General features: G+C 42.3%; 1 protein-coding gene across 1 annotated transcript in view; it reads right to left on the bottom strand.

The window, feature by feature from the left end:
- The window catches only part of COP1 (COP1 E3 ubiquitin ligase), a 127,739-nt gene that overhangs the window by 28,127 nt on the left and 73,276 nt on the right, over positions 1-26,336 (bottom strand). Inside the window, 3 exon segments of the mRNA XM_056355540.1 lie at positions 5,154-5,314; positions 6,405-6,529; positions 10,425-10,542. Coding sequence (XP_056211515.1) covers positions 5,154-5,314; positions 6,405-6,529; positions 10,425-10,542 — 404 coding nt within the window.

Below are 26,336 nucleotides of genomic sequence, written 5' to 3'. Positions count from 1 at the left end.
ACACAAAAAATTTTTTAAAAAATCAAGTATTACACTTGTTTTCCCTCAAAAATCCCACTGGAATTCATATTTCAAGCTACAAGAGACGTAGTTACAGTCAATACAAGTTGCTTAAGAATGACACTGAATAAGCATTTAGTTATTTGGGAATGACAAAGGAGGTTTCATTTTTAATGTTCATAAGTCATCCAAATTAATTAGTGCTTTAAAATGGCAATGAATCACTTCCCGAAATAATTTGTATCGGCTAAATTAATTCCAGCGAAGCAAGCCAATTTGCTGATTGTAAATTATCAAGAGTCCCTGACTAGCTCCTGTGTACATTGTGTACCATTTATTAGGCTACTGGGAAACAAAGGATGGCTACTTTTCATCGGTGAACAAGATTACAGCCCTATTAAGTGACCAGCTTATTGTGGTACAATTATAGGTTTCTATTTAAAGAATTAAAGCCAGACATCATTACCAAAGTTGAATGTTCAGAGGAAAGGAAAAATAAACCGAAGAAAAGCTTATTTTCTGAAGAGATGCACCAAAAACCTATTTGAAGGGAGTATTTCCTATATCATCATCCTCTTAGATGAACAAAGAGAAGTTCAGAGATGCAAGACTAATTATGAAGATACTCCCATCATATGACAACGCCTAACAACCTGAAGCCTGGAGTACCAGAGCCTGCTTCTTTCACTTGTGGCTAAATGACTGTTTCTAGACTCCCCTAAATTAAAATGAAGCAACAACAAGGTGAGAAAACACGTACATGGATTTCTGCTCTCTTTGATCAGGCAGAGGAGATGCTTTCACAGAGCTGCTATGCCATTGCTCCGAGAGCCTTCCTCCCAAGCACCAGGAGACCTCTGCATCCATCCAGCATGTACCACCACCCGCCTGCTCACCACAATGAGATGGCTTGGTTACAAGTCTGCAGTGCTGTTCTCAATGGATCTGCCTTCTTTACCCCTCTAAAAATACATACATATATGTATATATGTACATAAAGGTTTACCTAAATTAATTTGCATGGCATTCTCCTGCTCTTATCTGCATCTCCTCACTGGTATCAAAGCCTCAACATTTCTGCTTGAGAAATCTTTCCCCAGCTAACCTGCTTATCGGCAGTAATGAATACTCATGCAAACAGGTACAAAATTAAATGGCTTCTTTACAGTGATTATGATAGATTGAGCCATGCTTAATCTACATAATCAAATTGCTTCTGTGTTCAGTAGTAATACCTTTTTCCTGTCCTGGGAGCAGGTTCAACCTTGCTTTCTCTTTTGACAGCTTCTTTCTGAGAAACACTAACCATGACTGGGAAAAGGGCTACCTGAGATGCAATTACTTAACACAGCTGTATGATGCACATCTTGAACTCTGCAATATGACAAAGCAGGTCTGAGCAAAAGGTATCTCCTTTAGGGAAGGGGAAAACATCACGTAGGACATAAAGGAAAAGAAAAGAAAGCACAAACCAGTCTCTTCCAGCTGCTATCCATCTACCTAGACATAACTGGAGTGACCCTCCCAAGACAGATAAAACATCTCTATCCACCTAGCTGCAGTGAGCTACTACCACTACTATAATTTCCTTTCCCTATATGCAAAAGCATCCCTATATGCAAGAGCACTGTCTGCTTACATGCCCATGTAATAGAAGGTACTTCCCAATCTCAAGACCAGATTCACATTTCAAATCAAGCTGGCTACATCTAGCCAAGGTACCAAGAACAAAGGATGGCAAAGGTATATTATAAAATCCATAACATTGGAAATAAAAGGATTTGGTTTAGGGAAGGTTCTGAGAAGCATCTCTCTCTAACTCATATATCAGGTCACTTAGGCTGAAGGCATCCTGATGCTTTTTCTACTTCAAAATATTCATCAATTTTTAGAGTAAAATGAGAAGTGGGAAATAATTTTCCCCACAAACTATAAGTGCTATTTAAAAAAATAAACAGCCTATTTACCTTTGTCCAAAACACAGCACCAAAAGCAGCAGAGCAAAGGTCTGCTTCCTGATGTACCTGCTGAAAGCTTTTTGTTTGTCCCTTTCCCCCCCAACTGCCCCCCGAAGAGTCTAACAAAACTATTAGCCTACAAGCTAGTGCTTATTCCTAAACATTACCTAAGAGTTGAAAAGTGAGTAAGACTGATGCAAAATGCTAATAAGCACTTATGGAGAACAATTTCTCTCCCTCATTATGGTTTGACACAGGTGGAAAGAGGGTGCTGGCTGGACCTCTACAGTTGGAAAGGTGACAGCTCTAGCAAAAAGGTCCCTGCATCTCTGTAAGCAAAGGAAAACCAATGCAGAAGGGAAAAGAAAAAGGGATTCTGGCAAAGGCTGCTGGCACAGCTTGACTTTGGCTCAGGAGGAAGTAAAAACTTGAATTACATAAAAATAGATTTAAGAAAGAATCAATGACATTTCATCTGAAAGTTTTAGTTGTTTTAATTAGGATCTGAGATTTTGCACTTAAGTGCATGAAGAAGTACATGTCCTCATGCTTCCCAAGATAACTGACAGATCTGAAACTTACTCATCTCATCTTGAAAGGTTAATTAAAGAACAATCCTTGAGAGCAGCACTGTAGGGAAACAGAGGACAGTCTGCTTTGCCGGGGAGCCCTGGGGAAAGGCTGGCACACAATGCCTGCATGTCCCCCCTGAGACACACTCCAGGTAGCAAACTGAAGCTACTGCCCAATGGCTGTGGCACAGAGACAAGGAGACTGCTTTGAACCAACGCAGCAAAGCACGGAGAACAGGATGCTCACAGCAGCTTACTCATCACACTGCCTGCGGCTCTGGGGCAGGTTTCCCAGCCTGTGCTGGGCTCTGCAGGGCTGCTAGGCTGGAGATGCTTCGATGCATGCACCCTTAGGCAGAGCAGGCACGATCACCACCAGCGGTGGAAGGTAGGTGTGGTAATTCTTCTAATTAGGAAACTACGGCAGCCTGACTCACCCAGGATCTAAGTCTGCAGTTAAGCCAGAAATAGGCTGTGGGTTCCCAGATTCCCACAGATGCTGATGGCACTACGAGGCAAAGGCCCTCCCTAGTTCACCCGAGCATCATAAAAAAAACACACGCTAGCTTTTAGGGGAGCTTGTATATATGAAGCTCATTTTTTTAAAAAAAAAATTGTGCCAAATTTAAGAAACATTATCAAAATGGAGAATAGAAGAGTTTCATCATTCAAGCAAGATTTTGCGGACATAAGTGACCTTTGGCTGTGCAGTAATTTAATTTCCTAAGAACATGAGCAAAGTCTCAATTAGGTCGGAGAGGACCGCTGTGCCGGTAGAAGAAAGAAGAGAAACGTGTAGCTGCATCGGTGAAGAGGTACTTCTCATCTCAGGGGGGGCTGGGGATATGGTATGAGAAAGCATTAAGGCCTTTTGGCAAAAGCAAGAAAGGTTGCTTGCTTGGTATGTAAAGCAGGACAGCATGCACCACAGGCAGAGGTGAAACATGGAAGCTAAACACTCAGCCAGTGGCTCTCAGATCACAGGCAGCTTTTTGCTGCTTTCTTTACAAACGAGAGCCAGGTACTGTGGCTGCCATGGGAGAAACAGGCTAATTTAGAAGAAGCCCAGGGAAAAAGAAAGGAATGATAGAAAAAAAAAAAAGATCAGAATAGCAACAGATTCTGAATGCTGCTTAATGGAGTGAAGGCTGAATGTTATTTGGTGCAATCTTGACGGCCCTGATTTAACTATTACGTTTTTGCACAGTATTTTTCAAACTTGTTATGAAGGATTGCTTCACAGCCTCTGGTGACTGCTCAAAAGTTTCTCAGTTGCTTAAGCAGAAGGTCTATCAGAGTAAAACACGTTAATCAGAAAAGACAACTGATAAGGTGCAGATGCAACAGGAATAACTGCAGGAGTGAGACACCACTGTTAGACTGTAGAAAAAGTAGAAAAAAGTGCCTGTAGAAAAGCTGCCCAGGAGGCCAGTGGGCAGGACAACCCAACACAGAAACACTGCAGTGAAGTCAGTTCAGGGAATGGTATTTCTGAACACACAGGTTCTTATGTAGCAGAAAGACAAACTATGCAACATCCAACAGCCACTCTCCGTTGAGATGTCATGTCTGTGTATACCAAATCCTCCTAAATCCCCAGCCAAAAAGAAGGTTGGTGACCCTACATGAGAGTCTCATGCCCACTGTTCAAACTACAACAGCCCACTTTTCACCTTTAAATCCAAAGTGCAGTTTCAGACACTTGAGTTTATTTTTGTTTTGGTTCAGAAGCATCTATCTGAAGTGAATTTATGCCAGTGACAACTGAATCATGGTTGTGGGGGCAGTTTCTTCATACAGAAACAGATTGGTAAAATTTACCCTTCCAAAACGCTATCTTTGTGAATGCAACATCTCAGGACATCAATTAGGCAGCATTCCACTTTAGCTAAATGGAAGACTGTATTTAGGATGAGCTCCTTTCCTCCTCCTCCCAACAAGCCCATTAAGTATCTGATCTGCAAACCCTTGTACATACAAGAGAGTTACTTGCTCAAGTTTGGTTTTTTTTTTTTAATGCAAGGTTTTCAAGAGCACTCTGAATTTAAAAGCAGCATTTTGTTCTCCAGAGCAGCTCTGTGCCAAAAGGCCACTCTCACAAAAGCTGTGTCAGGTTTGCCTGCAGCATTAGTACACATGCTACGTATATGAATTAGGTGTCACTGGAACAGTCATTGAGGTGACTGAGTCTGGGCTCGCCTCTTTTACATATCTACTCATCTAAACACGGGGGCTGTATTTCAATGACCAAGCCCATACAGAAACAGTAACATCGAGATAAGGCTCCACACCGAGTACCTGCAGGTGCCTTCATTAAAACATCCAAAATCCTGCTAATGTGCCTACAAAAACAATTAAGTGCCAGAAATACAATGCTGCTTTTGGGAATTCAGATGCCAAGTAGAGAAATTCAAACACCCAGGTAGAAGAGTTAAGAGCACAGCAGTCCCTTCGCCCCCAGCATTTCAACTACCCTGCAAATCTTCACATTCTCATGCCTATCTGCAATACCCATAAACGGGAAAATACCAAGTGCAGTCAAACCCTCAGCAATTCTATTTTGTGAGAAAAAGCAGGAGGCATTCCTTTTGCACCCAGCTGGGTGTCTGAGCAGAAAGCTTACCCCATCTGGTAGTGCCCTCCAGCATACAGCACTCACAAACTCATTTGTGTCATCTTCTTTCCGGTCCTTGTCCAGGACACTTTTCACTGTATCAAACTTGAATGTCAGCAGTGTCTTTGAGAGGCCCTTATAGTATAGGTAAAGGGAATTATTTTCGCTTCCTAGAGATAAAAAAAATAAATATACAAGATTAGGCCCTGGTAGCAGGAACAGAAAGAAACAATGAAAGAGCTAAGAAGCCTTAAGACAAGACCAGATATTTCCTCCTTGTAGTTATCATCATCACGGTGCCCTGGCAACTGGGAGTACTCCTCAGCAAACTTTCACGATGCTTAGTAACAGGACCAGCTTTTATTACAAGACAACTGCAGTATGCAGCACACTTGCAAAATATACGGGATCCCAACCGTCCCCCATAACTTCCTTAGGGCAGAGCATCTACGCTACCACATGAAACACCACTACACTCAGCCTGCTCGGCGTTACAGCCCTAAGGCAGGTAACACTGTCACAGTTTTGCTTGCCATAATCAAGTATGACAGTTTGGTCCGTGGAGGTTTAAGTAAGAGAGACTAGACAGTGTGCAGGCTTTATTTAGAAATCCATCCCAATTTCTGCCTTGCAAATAGTACAGAGATCACAGAGAATACACAAGCTAAGCTCCTCCCTTCAGTGCTGGCACAGCTGTCCTGCTTACCCCACAGCTATGAGCCTGTCACTGCTTTCCTACCAGGACCTGTGGATTTACAGAGGTTCAACAGTGTAACTTCGGTGGTGAAAGGACAGAAATGGCCAAAGGGCTAACTGCTTCAGGATGATTCAGCCTTCTAGGGAGCTGTTCACAATGAGCGTGTAGCTTCACCACACAGAATGCTGCACTAAGTGACAAGTACAGGACCCTCGTGTGGTCCAGGCTACTACCTTTCCTTGGGAAGATGTGTCAGTTCTTAAACTTGAAAGACTTAAGTCATATCAACAGCAACTACATTAGCAGCTGATTTTTGGTGACAGCAAGTCTGAATCGTCATAGACAAAGAACTCGTCTGAAGCAGGAGGAAACCAACAGAGCCCCTTAGGTCAGGGCTCCGTATGCCATTCCCTGAGAAGGGAAGGAAGGTAGAAGTTTAGGAAAATTGTCTGTTAAAAAGCCTATGCAGCTATGTAACACAACTTCTGATGTGCTTTGCAACTGGAGAGGCATCAGCTCCGAGGAGTCCCATTAGCGTTTGTCAGGATGGCTGCTCTACTCACCACAGGCAATGTAGTCTCCGTTGGAAGCAAGCCCTACGAAATTCTTCTCATTGATGTGACCCTTGAAGGAGCGCAAGCAGTGAGGCTTCCCTACATTCCACAGCTTCAGCTGACTGTCTGTTGACCTGAAAACAATACCTAAAGTTACCCTGCTGCCATACAGCAGGAACTCCTCGCTCACAACCCTGGTCCTTAACACCCTACTTGCAAGGTAAACATAGGAAGTCTTAGTGCACTCCAGAAAATTTATCCTGCTTTCAATCATATGCAACTCAGCTTGAGCTCGGAAAGGTATCACATTATTTTAGAAGCCTGTCAAAGCATATTACACGTTTGACTAAAAAACTTCCCCGAAATATTACTCTTCCTTTTTCCTATCAATTGTGGAGTCCTCCACTGAACTGTACAGCTTTTGGGACATCACTGCCCCCTCAAGATCCAGGACACACTGATTTTTTTTTATTATTATTTTTTGGTTTTAAGCCTTTACAGCATGAACAAAATCTCTTCCCTTTTCTGTGCTGGCTGCAACTCTCATTCATGCCTTTACAGAACTGGTAAGAAGCAGTCTCCTCCCCCTCCAGCTGCCCTAAAAGCATGTTCTCCTGCCCAATACCAAGCAGCAGCATATAAAAACCTATAGGGGCTCAGAGTTGCTATTACCATTCAGCTGATGTTGTTTACTCATGTGTAATTGAGACTGCACGGATACAAATCTCAGACTTCCTCTTTTTTCACCTTGGCAGCAAAGCTAGACAGGACAAGTAAAAATATCCAAACTCTGTCAGGATTAAAACAAAACTGATGTTTTCCACTGTTCCCGTACATGCAAACATACATGCCTTCAAAATGTTTTTTTTTTTTTATTTGCTGTAAGCATACATCTTCCCTTTGGCAAGAGAAAGAAGGTGGAGGTACTCTCCTCTGCCTGGCAGAGCTCAACTGAAATGAAGATCCCAGGTTTCTGGGAGATACAGGATTAATTTCTTACCCCAAACCTGAGGGGACACCAACCTCTCTTACTTCACAAGAGTTATTCTTCAGCAGTTGCCAGGCTCATATTCTGGCACTCACTGACTTAAGGTGATGGGCTCCACAGTAAGGGAACAAATGGTGACGTGGTGGGATCAGAGCCCCCTGAAGCTACCCTTGAGGAAAGGAGTAGCGCTGTTTTGATCTTCAGTTCGAAAGAGACTGGGAGCAGGACCTGACAGCCTCCTGGGTGGGAGGGAGGGGAGGCAGGCAATGCTCCCCTCATGCAGGTTGTGTCACCCAACCTTGCTGCTTTCCAAATATTTAGAGTTGAGGGAAAAAACCTCACCCAAGATCCATCAAATATTGCCAACAACACAAGACATTGGCCCTGCACCAATGTCACATTTACCTAAAAATATAGCACAAAAGAGGAGAGATGCACCTCGTGCTATACTGCAAAAACCTTATCTCGATCCTCAATGACAGCTGGAATGACAAAGGAGCGATAAGGGAGTTGCAGCAAGATTTGTTAGTCATTTGTAATAATAGTATGAGGTCAGATCAGAATGAAGGTATGAACTTTATCTGTAATACTATGACTTAAGCAGGAGTGCATTCCTCATCCCAGGTCTTGACTGGGGGAGGGGAGGAGGTGGGGGTGGGGGGGGGAGCTAAAACACAGTATTCAGCTTGATCTTTGTTCCAAATCCATCCCTGCACTACACTGCTGCTCACTCTTCCTTCCCTTCCCTTGTCCTTACCATCACAGTAACAGCACAGCTCATAGAAATGGCAAAAAGATATACACTGCTGCTTTTTTGGCCCACAAGTATAGGGAGGTACCTTCTGTGCTATTAGGGCAGATGTATTTTTAAAATGCTGCTTTTAAAAGCTTCAGAGTTGCCTGGAAACTAAACTTTCCTGAAGGCAGGGTAAAGCAGCAAAAGACTAATCCCTGGTCTACAAGTTGTCAGATTCCTGTGACAGCTTCTGCTATTAGCTAACCCATCAAGAAGACCTCGTATATACAGGCACTTAACCTCTATATTTTAGTAGCACACATTTTAGATGGCTTCATTAAAATAAAAACACTTAAAGACTATTACTAATAGAATGCTTTACTGTTAACAAATCCCCATCAAGCTCTAGCCACATTTGTGTTGTTTAGGATAAACATGCCATAAAAGAATATTATCTGCCACTGGACTGCAAAGAGAGGAAAAGACCATTGATCCTCCTGGTGTTGCACTGCTCTTCTGGTTTCATACCCTCTTCCAAAAAATATCATGGATGTGCTGCTCTGTTAGATCTGTCTCTCTGTAAATCAGCACTGCAATCAATGTGTTGTGCTAAATACCAGGCAGTTCTGAACACCCTTGAGGTCAAAAATCTAACTCTACAAGGCAAAGTAAATCAATGCAATCTATAAAACAGCTTTAGCTAGAAATCTAAAGAATCTGAATATACATATAATTTTTTCTTAAAAAGAAATCAGTGCTTGATTTTCGGGAATCACTACTGCTGCCTCCTCGCCTCAATTTGCAAAAGAAAGGCACGAAAAATAATCCTTTCTCTCTGACACTTCTTTCTATTCCTGCAGAAAAAGGTAGGTGAATCCTCCAGTTAGTCACCTCACCCTGTTGTTGCCTGACCAAGTCTGACAGCTCTATCGATATTCCTCCCAGGACTGTGGGCTAAGCTTTCTCAGACAGTTGGTTCAAGCAGGACAAGGCCACTCTGTCCTGGAACATCCCAGAGATGATGCTCCACTAGATCATGGCTGTAAAACATTTCTAGCCTCCTCCTGCTTCTATTAAACCTTTTCTTCTTACTCAGATTTGGTTCAAAGCATTACATTTAATTTTCTCTGTGTTCTAGGTAAGAATCTGCACCCTTATAGACTGTTAATGGAAATATGAAGAGTGGAGCTGATTAAATATAAACAGTATCAGAAGCCACCAGGGAATCTTCCATCACACAGTTCAGCTCAGAGCAACTCACTAGCAGCCTGAATACAACTTAAAATGCCTTGCGATGGCTCCAGGCTTCTAGAGCAAACTGTTGAAAACACGGGATAGAGCCAGGCTGGATAATCATGGGCTGGATACAGTGGTACACGCTTCCTAGGACTAGATCTACCCGTGTGATCCATCCCTGCTGCCCTCAGATGTTACCCCTGAGTGTGTTGAGATCAAAGATTGCCCTGCAGCCCCCCAAGATTACCTGGGTTTTCCCCACCATGTAAGAGGGGCTCACTTCTGGTTTATTGAAGAGGTTTGTAGCCAGCCCGTCAAACCTTTCACTGTGTTATTTGACAGACAAGCTCATAGCCACATGACTGAAAACCCACCTAGCCCTGAGGCAGCCACATCTGGCCACACAACTGAACAGAAGCTGTAGAATATTATTCTTCAGGGCCTTCATAGCAGACCTTATGGTCTCCTCTGGCTGAAAAGCTGCATCATTAGGACCACAAAACACAACACTTCTCCTTGTCTTACTTTCTAACTCAAGTATAATCCTAAAAAGGGCCTTCACAGAGCAGTTAAATAAACTACCAAAGAAGAGATCAGTCAGTCCTACTCGATTTGCTTTCAGGCTGTGGCTAAACCTCCTCTTCAGACACAGTAGCGCCATGTGATCACTTCTGTTGCTCATCAGCTCTGTTTTACCACAGATTACTGCTCTCAGGGCTTTGCCAGCAGCCTTCTCTGCAGCAGAGCTCTGGTCAGAAGCACCCTCAGCACTCACAGCACTACGAGAGTCCACCTGCAGCTTCCCAAAGTCAGGGCTCCTGGTCTGGATCTGCATCTAGTTGTCTCCATATTCCTCTCTGTCATTTTAGCTCCACAAGACAGAGCAGAGCTAAGTGACACCAGGAATAATGTCTATTTTTGTCTTAGAAAAAAGCAATGATCTGCTTCCCAAAAGCACAGCAGCTAGTGAGCACACCCACCCACGCAGGCAAACTTGCACGATGGCCCTGAAGAACGCCAGCAAGCAAGGGCTACAAAGTTTTTAGCCTACATAAAAGGCAATACTTACGCAGAGACTATTTCTTCCCCACTCACAAATTTTGCGTAGGAGACTGCCTTGCGATGCCCTTTGAACACCATAATTGGCTGCTTAGTGTTGCGAAGATCGTAGTAGTGAACACAGTGATCTGGAGATAAGAAAGAAAAGGGACAAAATTTAATCAGCTGGGAAGGATGCACGGGACCTCTAATAGTCAGCTCACAACAAAAGTCCTGCCTGCAGCTTCTACATCTCACTTAAAGCCTCAGCTGGGATAAACAGTCTGCACTATAGCAAAGGAGTGTTTAAACAGGCTTCTTAAAATGGCCCCAATACTCAGTCCGCAACAGTCTGAGCAGCCTTTCAAAGAGTCAGCAAAGGAAAAAGGTGCACCCACATGTGCATGCACATACACACATCTTCCTGCAAACCCCACGTGGCCAGTGGGCAAGCCAGCAGCCAAAAGGCCTCTTGCCTCTCCTGCCTGCCCTCTTGGCTCCCTGCCCAGCCACTCCAAGTGCCATTTGTAGTTCCCTGCATTCCCTTCTTCCCCAGGCGGTGCCCCCTTGGAAAACTGCTGGAGAGCTCAAAGCTAAAAACTCGGGTCTCCTACTTAAATTGGATCATGGAAAGTAAGGATTAAATTTCTCATGCTTACACTAAATGGGTAACCTCCATACTTGTGTTTTTTGCTTCTTTCCCTTGACTTTATTAACAATCAACAGAGAATTAGCATTTCTGTTAATGAGAGAACAGACTAAATTCCAGTTCTTAAGATTTAATTTATAGATGTTCTTCAGTGACACAACCACATAAAGGGATCACAGAATTAGTGATACATTTTATTTTCTGCACAACCAAATGTCAACTCCCAAGAAAACAGAAAAACAAGAACAGAAAACCCCACAAGACCCAAGCCCCCAAGGCCCATAGTGCTTTTTCTGGCTCAACAAGGTTAATAAGCTTCTCCCTTCCTGACTTTCAGCCTTTAATGTTGAACTTCATTTAATTCTTGCCTGCTATTTTGGAAGCGCAAGGAGGGATGGCCACACACACGCAGGGAAACAGAGCTGGACGCCTTTCTCACCAAGCAACTTGTGATACCCAGACGTCAGCTGAAAACTGCTCTGACCCTCCTCCCACTGAAATAACACCCCACCAATGGAAGTTAATCACAAAGATTACATAGAAATGAATTTAAATGCCAATAGCTATGGTTATTTTTGTATTTGCACAGCATTTCAAAGCAGGGCTCTCAGCCGTACAAACAACACCCAGCTGTCTCAAAATCCCATGTGGTTTGAGAGATAACTGGATTTACATTGATCAGGCTACAGCAACCACCATCAAACTGGCAAGGGTAGCTTCTCCCCCATATTAACAGACTAATTGGATGGGGGGGCTGTGTCAGAAACACCTTCAGTAAAATGAGGTAAGCAGGCAAGTTGCCTTCCCCTCTAACTGCTTCCAGCACCTTGCTCTCTGCATAATATGATGGGTTCAGAGACTTCTCCTCTAAGAGCTTTCTGGCTTTCTCCCTCCTTGACAGATATGTAAAAGCGGACACTCCAAGCAGACACACCAAGTTTTCTCCACCACTTACACCGAACTGTCAAATTACCCTGTCGTGTTGAAACCCAGCAGCTATTGCACCCATTACTGCTAGCGCTGAAATGCTGGCAAGTGCTGTACCCCCGAGCACTCTCCTTCCAACGCTCCTGTTTCTTCCACCTCTGAAATATTAAATCCCTTCCCAACAGCCAACATCTATCAACCAAAACTGCAGTGTGTTCCTACCCTTTGGGTATTTTAGTTAGCTTTAGAACAAGATGATGCTCCGACAGGCTAATTCAATAAAGGGGTTAATTTTCAGTGGGACTCTGAATTAAGCGTTAACACTCCTTTAACAAGATTTGGACATCCTGGTCCCTTACACCTCTCTGAAAACATGAGCTCAATATGTTTTCTCATCTGGCCAGTGGACCTGCTGCAGGAGCTATGAAACAGTTAACTAGCAATTGTTATTTTAATGAGCAGAATGATTCTAGCAGGGCTTTTTATTAGGAGCCAGTTAGCAGATAAACCTTTCAAGTCTGTTTTTGCTTACAGTTTCAACCTCCTCTCCAGCTGGCCAGTCATTAGGATACCTTTTGAGCATCAGATTTTATCCTTCAGAGGGTGGCAGTGAAAGGGGTACCTGTGGATGGCTGCATGTGAGCAGCTGGAGCAATGTGGAAAGGAAAGAGCTGTAGCAGGAAAGACAAGTCCATTTGCAAAGCAAATGCATGAAGCTGCATTCACCTTCTAAATATCGCAATAAACAGCTCTAAGCCTGCCGGCATCTGGCCCCACCACCGCATGTGCCTCTTGGCATCGGCAGGGCAATCAATCACTGTCTGCTCTCATCACAATAAGTCCGAGGGAATGGGCAAGGCCAGTGGGTTCTAAAATTAGCCACTTAATTATTAATTGATTATTTCAGCAGCTGAAGTGTTGGTGCCCAACTGAGGTGGTGGGTTTTTTTTAATTCAATTGAAGCAGCTATTTTTAAGTAGATATATGAAGACGAATGCTCACTGCATTCATTAAAATCAGAACAGGTGGTCATGTTTTACAATTAAAGAGATACTCTCTCTTGTAGGCCATATGGACTTTCCGAAAAACATGATAAAAATGCCATCTGCTGAGGAAGTAGAAGCCCAAAAGTGAAGCTAAATGAGAAAAATACAACTCCCAGGTACTCCAGCAGCAGACTCGCCTAGCAGAGTTTGATGAACCAGAATTGTCCGTGATGGGCTGCATCCCAAGCACGCCAGCGGGTCCAAGGCAAGGTGGCAGGGTTCTCCAGAAAGCTGAGAGAATGAGTTAGTCCTAAAAGGCAACTAAAGGTAAAGAAAACAGAGTAGGCATTGAGGGGAATCAAATGCTTCTTGAACTCTGCAAGAGCCTGTAAGTGGATCCAGCATCCCACCACCGGCTCCTGACCTTGGCATCCCTGGAAGAATCATGGAACATACTCCATCGCTAACTAGTGATGCACAAGGTATTTGCTTCTCAAACACCAGCATTAAAATTATTATTTGGCAATTTTTTTTTGCAGCTCTACAGTTACCACCCCAACCAGAAAACTCACTTAGAACAATTTCAACTTGGAAATGACATTTCCACAGTTAAAAGCCTCATGGCCTAACCCTTGGGCAGCAACAGCTCACTGCTTTACTTTTTCTTTAGCGTTCAGGCTAAATTGAAATATATATGAGATAATAGGAAAGAACATGTATATATACCATAACAAATTAAACACTCTGAAGCAATTCTCATCTAGTTCAATGTCACTGCAGAAGCTGAACACGACAATTCTGCTGCTGCACCTTCTGAATTCAAATGTTTTCTGGCAGACCATATTTTATTTTACATATATTTTTTTAAATTTTTTTTTAAGTTATCTCAGAAGGCAAAAAGGGCAGCCAAGCTCTGCCACTGCTGCTGAGAGGTCTCTGACCACAAGCATGAGTTTTTAAATAATGCTTTTCCAAAACACTCAAGAACAGCTGAGCCATCCAATGACAACTGGTCAAGAACTCAGATTTTTCCAAACTTCAGAAAAATCTCACCACCCTTTCAGTAAGAACCTGCGCCAGCAAAGGATGGCATCCCTGGTTGCTCAGTAGTTCATAAATTCGCAACGCTCCAGCTGACAGGAACAGGGCAAAAAGGAAGGATGGTTTTGTGATGTACAAGGTGAAGTGATCTGCCCCTTCTCAATCTCAGTCCTCACACTCAGCTTGGTTGCAGGGGTGAGGACACAGCAAATAAACTGATGATATGGTTATGTGATCTTAGGAAATCAGGTTAAAAACTTCTAAAAAGAGAGAGCTGGAAATCGCTAATGGAGCCAGCAGCATCTCAGGTAATTTCAGAGTTGTTCAGACAGATGGAATTGCTCTTAGATTTTTGGTTGTTCAAACAAAAAACCAAAAAAGACAAAACCTGTTTTTGCTAAACATGATTTTCCTTACTCTTAAGTCTGTTAATAAAACTCACAAAACAGCTGTTACTAGCAGGCATTAGGTTCAACATCACCTATTGCAAAGCTCTTAATGCGTGCTGACGAGCAGCAGCTCCAGAAAGAGAAGGCAAGGGTTAGGAAAGAGCATCACACAGCAGCTGTTTATCTTTCACTGAGTACTAGTACACGCTGGGTAGCAGCAACACACAGAAACTGAAGAGCAGAGCAATCCAAAGTAACATCTTCTGGGTCATCTACTTCACCCACTTTCACCATGAACATTAACCAGCATGAGCTAACTCACAAGACACCGCCCCACCCCCCAGCTTTTTTCAACCAAAAAACACCTACTCAAAGGGATATAAAGCCAAGGACAGCATAACAAAAATTTACCTGCAATGCAACAGTTTTATATTCAATGGATGTAACAACTAGAAAGCCAAGAGCTGCATACAAAGGTTCTGTGGCTCTACTCTGGAAAACCAAACTGCTAGAGAATCAATGACCATTTTTCTTATTTCAATCATTTAGAAATGCGTATTTCTCGACTGTTCAATATTTAGATTATCAATCTATTAAAAAAAGTAATTTACATTACTTGGATTTTTCAGTGCTTATAGACTTGAGAATATAAGTGGTGCTCACTGCTACACGCCAGATGAATGTTTCAGCCAAGGAGATGCCCATATTCAAAACCAAAGTTTAGGGTAGGCAGCCAGATGTTAAGTGATCTGTTAGAAGTCTTCTGTTAAAGCACATTTTGGACTTTTTTTTTAAAATAAAAGATCTTCAATACCAAACTTGGGCTCAAATTCATTTCATATATTAATGCTCTGGCTATAGCCTGTAGTGCTGCTTGCCTCATACTACAGATGCTTTACTGAAAACAAAGTTCAGGCTGGAGCACCACCTTTAATGTGTTTCTGTTGTGCTTCTTTGACCATGATGATCTGATCTGCTGCATCTAGTAACTCATGCCCTCAGCCAATTATTCCCTCAGCTTCGTCTGTTTGTTTACCTCCACACGAAATTCAAGCTTGGATCAAGGCTGCCTGTTTTCACCACTGAAATTCTGTACATCAGTAGTAAGATTAAGAGACATTTATAGTCTGAGGGATGCATCTAAATGAGTTGTTCAACAAGATTTAAACAGTCAGAGCAGCTATGGTGCAAGATACCTCTGCTTGCCTCCAAATAGTCGTCAGAATTCAAGAGGAATGATTTTGTGGCACTTCATTCTGTATTTACTTTCATTGGTTAAAAAAATTATTCCCGAGATCCTGAGGGATACTTCCATGGCTCAATACATATTGAAGGGGTTAGCTGAAATCCAATTATTCATATTTAAACATCTACCTATAGAAATTGATCTTTCCTTTCACTTGTTTCTCCTCTGTATACCAAGTGTAAGCAAAATTATGCAGCATGCAAAGCTGACAGAATGAAGCCTTCAGAGCTACCTAAAACTGTACCTAAGCACCTCGTTCAGCAGGAAAATCTCATCATATCTTTATGCCTTCAAGTGTCCAGAGCCCAGTCGTTCAAACCAAAGCTGGTGTTTCAAGTGTCTCTAGATGAAAGCAAAGAATACACGTTGTCCTCCCTTAAGCGGTATGCCATGCAGGAGAGGGCAAGCCATCTTAAAGATTTTTTGTTGAACATAGGTAAACAAGCAGTAGAAGAACAGAACTTTAACGTCAAGATGGGTTAACCAAAAGTCTCTTTCAGCCAGGCTTGGTGTGATTTCTTGTATAAAAAAGCTTGCATCCTCAGAGGTAAAGCTTTTGGCTAGACTAAAAATGGAAACAGGATCAGGAAGCTCCCATGCAACCTCAATTTTCACTATTAAAAACTTCTGTTAGCGAAAAGAAAAGGGGAAAGAGGTAAAAAGGAACAACATCCTGACTTAAAAATAAACTCAGATCACTGTACTACAGCGTACTTTATCATAGTACACTGAAGATTACCTGGCACATTAGATGCCTTGGTCCTTACAGAAACCCCAAAAAAGGGCCAGGTAAACAAGTGCTGCTCTTTCTCAAAAATCTGAGAAAAGACAGACAGCTGCTATCAGAACCCCAGTCTTGAAGACAACACACTTTAATAAAAAGCTCCTTTAATTTGAGAAGAGACCTACAAAAGCTTCAGCACTCTCTTGACCTCAAAGCCATCTAACAAGCTTCATACTTTCTTAGAGACTAACTAAAAGCTATTAATAAGAAAACTCAACCTCTCCAGTGGATCTTTTACATATCTTCACGCCAGGAAACCGAGCCTCCCTGCAACGGCAGCGATATCAAAGGCTGGTCAAAAGACAACTCGGGATTTAATGATAAGGAAGACCAAACTGAAACTTAATCCTACGTAGAGTGCAACTTCTGTTAGAAACCCATTTTTGCTCAAGGGCCCTGAAAGTTGTAGAATAGCAAAGGCTGGAAGGGAACTCTGGAATCCAGCCAGTCTGACTTCCCATTCAAGCAAGTGACAACTGTGAAACTGGATTCAACTTGCAAATTAAATAATTGTGTTCAAGGGTCCTAATCAGTCAAGCTCTGAGCACTTGCAAAGACAGAAATTCTGTAGACTCTTCTCCCATCTTAGCTGCATTTAAAAATTGCTACTACATCAAAAAACTAGGGAGAATTATTTTTTTTTAATCCAAATTTGCTTAAACTGTTAGTTATTGACATAAGAAAGGAAAGGCATTAGCCCACCTCTCAGCATTACAGCATTAATGATTAGGCAATTTTTGCTGCACAAGTTTCTGGCTTCTCAGATATTTCAGGTTTTGTTTACCTACTCCCACGTGATGGGGTGGCATGAAGCCCTGCCACACAACCTTAGTTCTTCATTAATTCATTTTTTTTTCCTTACTAGTGAAGAAGAAAATTGAGAACTGCTGAACTGCTGCCAAGCCTGTAATACCAAACAACAGCACTTAAAAAGATCTTCATGTGACTGAGGTGGCTTGCTCAAAAAGTTTAGGGTGGAGATTTAATCTCTCCTATGGCAGAGAGGCAGGCTGGAGTTTGAACATCACACGCGGGTCCTGCTCTGGAGAGTAGACTGGTGAACATAGGACAGTTGAACACTCCATCTTTGGCAATAATTCAGCTCAACAAGACAGGAGAACCTTCATGCAGGGACCACCAAAAAGACTATTTTTAATCTTGGGTCTCTTCCAGGGCAGAAGAGAGTACATAGAGGAAAAAATCAAGGGTCTTTATTACAGCAACAGAAATGCAGGGTGGCATTTGGGCATTTGACAAAGAACGGTGAGGAAGCCTTCCAGCCAACACACTATAAATGTCTTTATTTTACTTGACAGAGTAATACTGGAATGGGATATGATCAGCACAGGCTTTGGCCTATCACAAGCCATTTCAGAGAGAGAGGAGAATGTGATCATTTCCACTACATAAAGGAAACAGATGCTCTGGGGAGAGAGAAGAGATGACAATGCATTAGGGATGGGGGAAAAAAGTGGACTTTAATTCAAGTGAACAAAGCCTTGCACCAAAAATTAGCACAAGAATTTTCTGAAGAAGAAATTAGATAATATCGACAACAATGAGTTGACATCAGTGCCCTCTTTACAAACCATTTCCCTTACTGTAAGAAAGGAGATTAAAAATGGGTTTCATACAGCCTGAAGCAAAGAACCTTTGACAGACAAAACTATCTGGAGCATTTTGCTGAAGAATGCAGTGTGCTGTTTTCCACTTGCAGCATGACAAATCACATGAGAAGGAGAGAGCAGAAATAAATCCATTTTACCCCAACATCTTCCTGTAAAACACTGCAGCGCAGGTAAAGCTAACTGGTATTTATTTTTCCTGTCTAAAATCTCCCCGCAAAACAAAACCACCACCCAATAAAACAAGAAAATTTTATCCCAACAGCCACTGTTACAGGCACATTAAAATGTTTGCTGGATATGGCTTTGTATTCACAATTTTCTGTTCCAGCAGAAGAAATCACAAGTACTTTGTTTCTATAACTAAGACAAAATTACCCATTTGATGCATTTGCTTTTTGCTCCTCTTTTTACCTGGAGTTCCCTTTGCAGTAAAGGAACAGTCCTTTCTCTGAATAACCTTTCTGTTGCCCTGCAGGAATCTGAGCAATCTCTTCTAGAGGCAATGCTCTGTTCCAGTTTGTTGCTGTGGGCCAATGCCCTTATTTTGTATTTCACGTGTGTGCCCAAGCTGATTTGGGATGTGGTACTTCATGTTTGCTAGTTAGTTCTGCCTAGAAAAGTGGTCTCATACGCCATTCTACCAGACCCCCAGGGAGCTCCCGCACACCCATCCTCATAGGTGTCAAACATTCAACAGCCATGCAAAAAGGGACTGAACTTTGGAAAAGCATTCAGTAGATATTCTCCCTGCAGGTCAAAGCCTCCCCCACATGCTCTTCCCTTACAGCTCTGAAGGCTATACAAGATTAAGCAAAGATTTATTTTGCTGGTGGCAAAGATCTTTTAAAAACCTCCAACCTTTCAAGTGAGGAAGCCACAGAGCCCGTGATGTTTGTGAGGAGATGAAAGGAAGTTTCTAAAGCAGAGGAAGGCACATGGGTATTTGGGGATGACAGCTCAATCTCATTTTCCTACTCTGCAATACAGATGATAGGCAACAGCCTCCCCCCAAAAAATTTTATTTAGGGAATTCAATACAAATACAGCATCCAAAATCTTATATTTAGGGAATCCAACACAAATCCAGTCCAGGTTTTCATTTAAACAAAGGAAGAGCACAGCTTTGAGAAGGAAAATGCCTGTTTCTGTTTGGCAGACTACATGACAAAGGAAGAAACATGAGAAAGGTTCACTCCATGAGAACTGAATTAAAAGAGAGCTAAGGTTAGATTAAACGTGTCTGGTAGCCTCAGTTTAATCTCTGGCAAAACCAACAGCACAATAAGCATCTTCTGCCTTTCCTTCTACCAAGGAAAGGCTCAGGAATGCGACAGCACAGGGTTTCAGGTTAGCACTTGAAATATTTTGACAGAGCTCTGCAGGGAAGACTATACCCTGCTTCCGCCAGTGACTTTCATCTCTTACTAACACCAGATGTACTACTCTTTTTTTTAAAATGTATATCAACACTAGCATTTCACTAAAGATCTATATCTCCCTCTGCTGAACAGATGAAGGGAACAGCAGCCTTGATGGGAACCGCCAACTGGGTTTTTAACCTTTGTATTAGACAGATTCCCTATGGCTTGAAGTTACAGATGACATTTGCCAGGTTATGGATAATGGTCTTTACACACTGGGGACATTTTTTACTGACTTGTCTAAAGCTTTTGACACAGCAGCCCATAAAACCTCCACCCTAAATAACTATTAAGGAGAGAAGGAGGAGACATAAAACATTAGATATCTTAATCAGTTGAGAAAAGGGCTCTGATGGGAGGGGGAAGCAAAACAGATTTCTCTAGAACTCCTTTGAAACTTTGACCTTTATGGTTTTAAAGAGCTACAAAGATTTCTCACAGGAATAAGGGATATATGGGTTTTGTGCAATTCAAAGATTGCCTTCTATCAGACTGTTGGGAGAAAAAAAATATTCAGTATGCATAAGGAAGACTTACTAATGTTACAAGACCAGTGAAGACAAGACAATAGCATTAACAATCTGTAGCTTTTGTAAGAATTCATTCTTTATGTCTGAAAGAGAAAAAGGAATTGTATACTGTCCAGACTCTTAATACAACTTTTCTCAATGGTTATGTAACATGTATGGCTCGATGTGCACCAGTGCATGTAGGCTGATGTCCAAAACAGGTTTCAAGACTCCTAGAACATGTGAAGAACAGTAATTTTACAGTAAAAGGTGCTTCAACCCGTGCTGCCTAAATGGACTACATCTCAGAAGATCCAAAACTTCTCACATGAGCACCAGGAGTCTTATTTGTCCAATGAGTGCTGGATCCACCTACCAAAGCCAAAAGTACTACTTCATTTGCTGAACAGATCTCTTCCCATTCAAGATACTTTCTGCATGCAGTATTTGCTCTTACTGCAAACCCCTGTCAGCTCTGGTTCTTGAAAGACTCCAAGTCCTGCATGTCACAGAGCTGCGACAGAGGGAAGGGGCAGCACAGTCATGACTCCCAGGGACCACATGCTCCAAGAGATCAAGATCACACAGATAATAGCTTGAGACATTAAGAAAGGCAGATATGAAAAGGAACATCTTCCCTAATATTTTAGGAGTGTATTTATGAAGCAACAACTTTAAGGTTTCTGTCACATCAGCAAACATCATACAAGAGCCACCAAACAGGCTTCAGAGCAGTCAAACTGGCTCTATGGAAAGCACAGGCTGCTGCCATATGCATTACGATATGCAGCTGAAGACCCAAGTTTGCCAAATCATCAGTCAAACCCAATTTTAGTCCGGAATGACATTTTGCTTCACTAGCCTGAGGAGATATAAGCCTTCCTATACTAGGTTCTGGAGATGGCGATCTGATTCATTACGTAAACTGCCCTCAAAGCAGACTCCACTGCAAGAGACAGCGGATATTAAATATCGTGTCACAATCGCTAATATTCAAGCTTCAGATAAGAACTTTTAAACCAAACCCCCAAAGGTATAGTGGGTCATGCAGACAAGGAAATAAGCACGGGAAAGCACATGATGATACACGGGTATCCAATGTGGAAAAGAAGCAATGTACACTAGCTAGGCAATGAAAGAAGTCATGTGAAGAACGCCTAGATTTGTACACACATCTTCTCAAATTACTTTGTCATCTTGAGATTCAAATGGCTAAGAGGGCATCTTCAGAGGAACCTAGCCCAAACATTCAAAATCTCTTCCCTTAAAAACTCATGCAATGCTTAGATACTATGAAAAGATACCTTTTGAGATGAAAGTCCGCACTGCATCTGCGGGTTACAGCTTTTTCTATGCAACGTGACCATCTTCACCAGTTTGTGTGGGAATAGAAGTGTATGTTACAAAAGTCTAAACGTGCACACTACCTAAATAAAAGGCTGGAACAGCTAATTATGCAGCAATCTGAACAGGAGATAACACAGGAAGCCATCACAGAGGATGTCATTCTAGTGAACAAGTCCCTCAAATAAGCTACCAGGAAAAACGCAACTTTGGAAACTGCCAAGGTTAGAAAGGATTAAACTCTAAGGGATGCAGCAACAGCTCATAGCAAGAGCAATTTGGCACTGCGAGGAAAAGATGAATCTTGGAGTTGCCTATCTGTTCCTGGATTTCAAGGCTCATTTCAATTTAAATTTGAATTTTGTAACACTGACTAAATGACTTCTACACCACTCGTAAGACAAAATGTTCAGGAAAAGAATATTTAAGCAAACAATTAGCAGGCTCATTTCTGCTAATAACAGATTTATCCTTTTCTCTAGAGAATCAAATGGAGCTTTTCAAGTTCATTTTATTCGTTCACTTGTTACTGAAGTGTGACGACCTCTGGGATAAAGCCAGGAAACTCCCAATAGGTCTCTGTACTGTTACTCACTACTCATTGCAAACACTTTATCCAATACAAGTCAGAAACTACTTTTTGTGTGAGTTATATAGGCTTTTAAACTCTGAAGCTTATGTGAAATTTGCACATGCAGCATGCCCTGCACACCTCTGAGTGGTTTCACGACCCTTCATGATTTCCTAGGAAGCAGCTGCAGTGAGGCAGGAAGACACTGTGCACTGCCTGGCTGATCTGGCAGCATCTCTGATATGCAGACACAGGCAAGTCAGTTTAACTGCAAAAAATTGTAGGTTTAAGTAACACTGCACAGCCACAGCTCTCCTAATTGTCAGTCCTGAACAGAAGCAGAATGATCTACCCACCAGTGCCAGAAAGATTGTCTTCACCAGGACAGAAGGTAAGGTTTGATATTTTGCTTTCATTTACATCCCAGCATCCATGAATAGTGGTAACATTTAAGTCAAGTCTTCAGACTGTGTTACCTTAAACAATCCCACTAAGCCCAGTGCTTCCCCCACAGTAAGTACTGTTGGGACAGAAATATGATCATAACCATACTGGCCAAAACCAGAGATTCTTCCAAACAACCGTCAACTGACTGAAGTGCTGTACCTGCTTTCAAAGTTTACAACAAATAAAACCTTTGCACTGAATCCTGGAATGAGTTTAAGTTGTAAGGCGACAAGCATACACTTCCAAAACACGGACCTTGTCCCCCTGCTTCCCCTGCCAATAGCCTCAGAGATCACGGACTGGAGGAAGATACTGACCACCCACAAGAAAAGCCAACCTGCGGGTGAAGTCCAATACAAGTAACAGCGAAGTCCTGGACTGCTGCACGCCATACATTTCCTAAAGGCTGAATTCTGAGCACTGCTGTGAAGTTTTTACAGGCTTTCAAGAAAGGCCTAACCTTTGTCTGTGCCTTTGAACACTGTGTTCAATTCATACGCTAAAGGTAATCTTGTAGCTTAAGCCCAAGGAAGCTGCCTAACCCCACCCTAAACATGTCATATGTTCACACAAATAGATTCTTTCTGAGTGACGGCAGGCTCGCAATAGAGTACTTACCCATGAGAATCTATTAAGGTAAGACCTTGCTTTCAGCTGGAAAACATTAATTCTCTTTCCAAAAAGGTACACTGCCTTCTTGGTCATTAATATCACATCATTCTTCTGAGCTGACTGACAAGCCAAGCAAGTCACCCAGATGTGAGGCAGCATGAAAGGCTAGCTCTACAGAGAGATGTTGGGAAAAGAGAAATCACTGCTCCCATTACCGCAGCAGAAAAAAAAAAATAATCAGTATTTCACCGGTCAAGGAAGGTCCCCAGAGTGGTCCCACTTGGACACCAGGTATATTAGCAAAATTGAACAACGCTGATGAAGCCACATGTGACCCTGAACTATAAGTGCATAAGGGCGATGCTAAGATCTTAAGAGGTGGGTAAATAGTTGCAAATGAATACAAAGCTGTTGACATAGCAACAGTAGTCCTTCCCACAAGCTGGATGCTGTGGATCGGTATTGTTAGTTTTGTGGTCGTTCAACAATGAAAGAAAGGCAGCAGCATTCAAAGCCAGAATATGATGCAAAACCTGCTGGGGAAGGGCAAGACCATCTTTGAAGGAAAAGCACTTTCTTGGGACACTGTCTTACTCAGCGTCACTGTATAGGTAGCAAAGGGAATAAGGAGAGAGAGCAGGAAAGGGGAGAAACCTCAGTACTAGGAGAAGACCTCATGTCTGCTGAGGATTTGCCCCTTTTAGTTAATGCTGGTCGCAATTTAGGCTGCCAAAAGACTGTCTGGGGCTAGCACTGCTGTTCTAGGATCAGGGCATGACCTGATCCAGAAAAAAGGCAAATTTTGGCCACACAATTGCAAGTATGAGGAAAGAGATGGAAAAGCACAAATTGGCTATCTCCAATGCAGGTAGGTAGTCTCAAACTTTGAGGCTTTAAGTACTAAACCCAACACACATCAGCCCTGCCCCACATTTCCCTGCCTTGGCCACTTTATCTGAACCCACACCATCACGAGTCCAAACTCGTGAACAACACAGTGAAGTGCTTTAGAGACCTGATCAAGGTTAACACTAACTCCACAAAATCTTAAGCTCTGACCATGTTGCAGCTGTTCTGTTTCTCTCCTCTACCAATCTGCACCTCTCCTCAGCTTCCACTTATTTTGTGAAGCTCCAGGAGAGCAGATAGTATATCCTGCATCTCTCCACCCCTGAGGAACTCCTCTCATCCCCCAGTCCAACCTGCTAGACTTGTGGGTCCTGCAAGATAAAAACAGCGTGCGAAATGATGATGCATCTAATGTTAAAAACTCAGGAATCTGAAGTTTTGATGACATGATCTCTGCATAATATATAGGAAATAAAAGGTCAGTGGTAGCTGCTGACAGTATTACAGCATGCTGGGAATAAAGCATCACTACTATCAATAGCTACGCTTAGCTCACTAGAGCTAGCAGACAGTCTGATCTCACCCAGACTACACAACTTGGACATTCAGGCTGCACACTGCATGCATTTTCAGCCTCTTTTTTTTTTAAATTAGGGAAACTGTACTGCTAGAAAAATATATGGGTTGAGGGCATCAGTGCTATTGCTGAGGCAGAACAATAATAACTTTGGTCATGATTTATATAGCTAATTTCAGGATAAAACCCTATCTATTTTTAAAAAGAGGAAAAGACCACAAAATTACCTGTTTCTGTATTCGGCAGTGATTACAGTTTATACTGCCCAATGTTTCAACTCAGTAAGCATGCAAATAGAATATTTTATTAAAGTAACAGACAAAAGGGATCTTTTCTTCTTTATGTGCCCTCTCCACTGAACAGATTTTATCAAGCTACAGCCAGACATGCTAGCTTCCCTCTCACCTGAAGTGCCTGTCTGATTTTAAAAGACTTATTTCCCAAACCAAATACCTATTCCTCTCTTGTATAGGCTCTATTTCCAGTTTATTGCTCATTTATTAAGTTTTAAGCTACCAGAATGATCTTTTGGTCATCTAAAAGCTTTCAGAGTGAAGAGCCCAAAAAAGAAACATGTATATCATCCATATTAGATGGTAATCCCAGGATTTGCTTCTATAGCGGCAACTAAAGCATGGTTTTCCTATAGCATCTGAAGCCAAGCCAGTACTCTGTACTAAAGGAGAGTGCTCCACACAGAGATACACAGTCCAACAACACTTCTGACAATGGCTCCATCTAAATCAAAGCATCACAGCAATGCCTTCCATTATTACTACTGGTGTTTACCAACAGGTATACTGAAGCACAGAGGGTTTGACCAAGAAATCCATACAAATCCCAATCCTGACCCCCATCATGCCTTTTTCAGGAGGCATCATTCAAGGCAGTTGCTTTGTGTTCTCCTTCTGCTGCCAGTGATGGACATGGATCTGCAAAGGAAATTGGCCCAAGGGGGAAAAAAGATGTTTTCCACGCAACAAGATATGAACAGCAGTGCACGGTCTAGCAGAGTCAGCAGTCTTGTCAGGGAGAAAAATAGAGCCAAAGCTGCTGGAGCACTAACCCCCAATTTGCTCATTGTGCCACAAGGTTCACAGCCTGACCTTGCTTCAAAACCCATCACCACAGTCCTTCAGTTCACTCCCTTTATTTGGCAATACAGCATGGAAACTGGGCGCAGGTGGAAATACTATTTTTAAACCAAGCTGCCTGGTTCAGGATTTCCTACAGAGCCCTGACACTGCGGGTACATGACTGGCTATATACACTCCATTACAGCTGAGGGACACAGATGAAGGCCAGGCTGCCATCACACTCAGCACCAGACACGCAAAAGTGACCCAAGAAGCCCCCAGTTTGAGGACCAGAGGTCCTCAGCAGATAAAAGCCACACAGGGAACAAAAGGGCAATGAGACCATTTCAATAGGCTGCTGCATCAGCTCATAAAATTCATGGCATGTGTTGCTAGACCTCTAATGGGATTAAGTATCTTCCTTATTTTTCTGTAAAAGGGAGTTCTTCTAAAATCACAGAAAGTGACAGAAAGCACAAAAGGTACCTCTGAGTGTTTCACCTGTGCACAATATAGCACAGGCAGAGCTCTGTCACAGTCAAAACACTACTAAAATGAGAAGGGATACGTAAACTGGAGACAGGGTAGAAAGGACCTTAAGACAGCCATCCTTTTTCTCTGCAGAATGCAAAGAAGGAACCAACACAGAGATTTACAGAGATGCTGATTAATTGAAGCATCTGATTAGGAAAACCTACTTCAAAGAGGCATTCTGAATAGATAGATGTAAGTGGGCAAGATTCATTTGTCAAGGGCAGAGGAAAATGGTTCCTTAAGCAAGGTGTGAAAGAAAGACCTTATGAAAAGGTGTTTCAGCTGTATCAATAGTTAAGAAAGACCCTCAAGAGCAAACAAAACCAGGAAATGAAAATTGAGAAAACCATAAT

The sequence above is a fragment of the Falco biarmicus genome, chromosome 11 (genome assembly GCF_023638135.1).
Source record: "Falco biarmicus isolate bFalBia1 chromosome 11, bFalBia1.pri, whole genome shotgun sequence".
Classification (NCBI taxonomy): Eukaryota; Metazoa; Chordata; class Aves; order Falconiformes; family Falconidae; genus Falco; species Falco biarmicus.
This window is presented reverse-complemented; position numbering and strand designations above follow the sequence as displayed.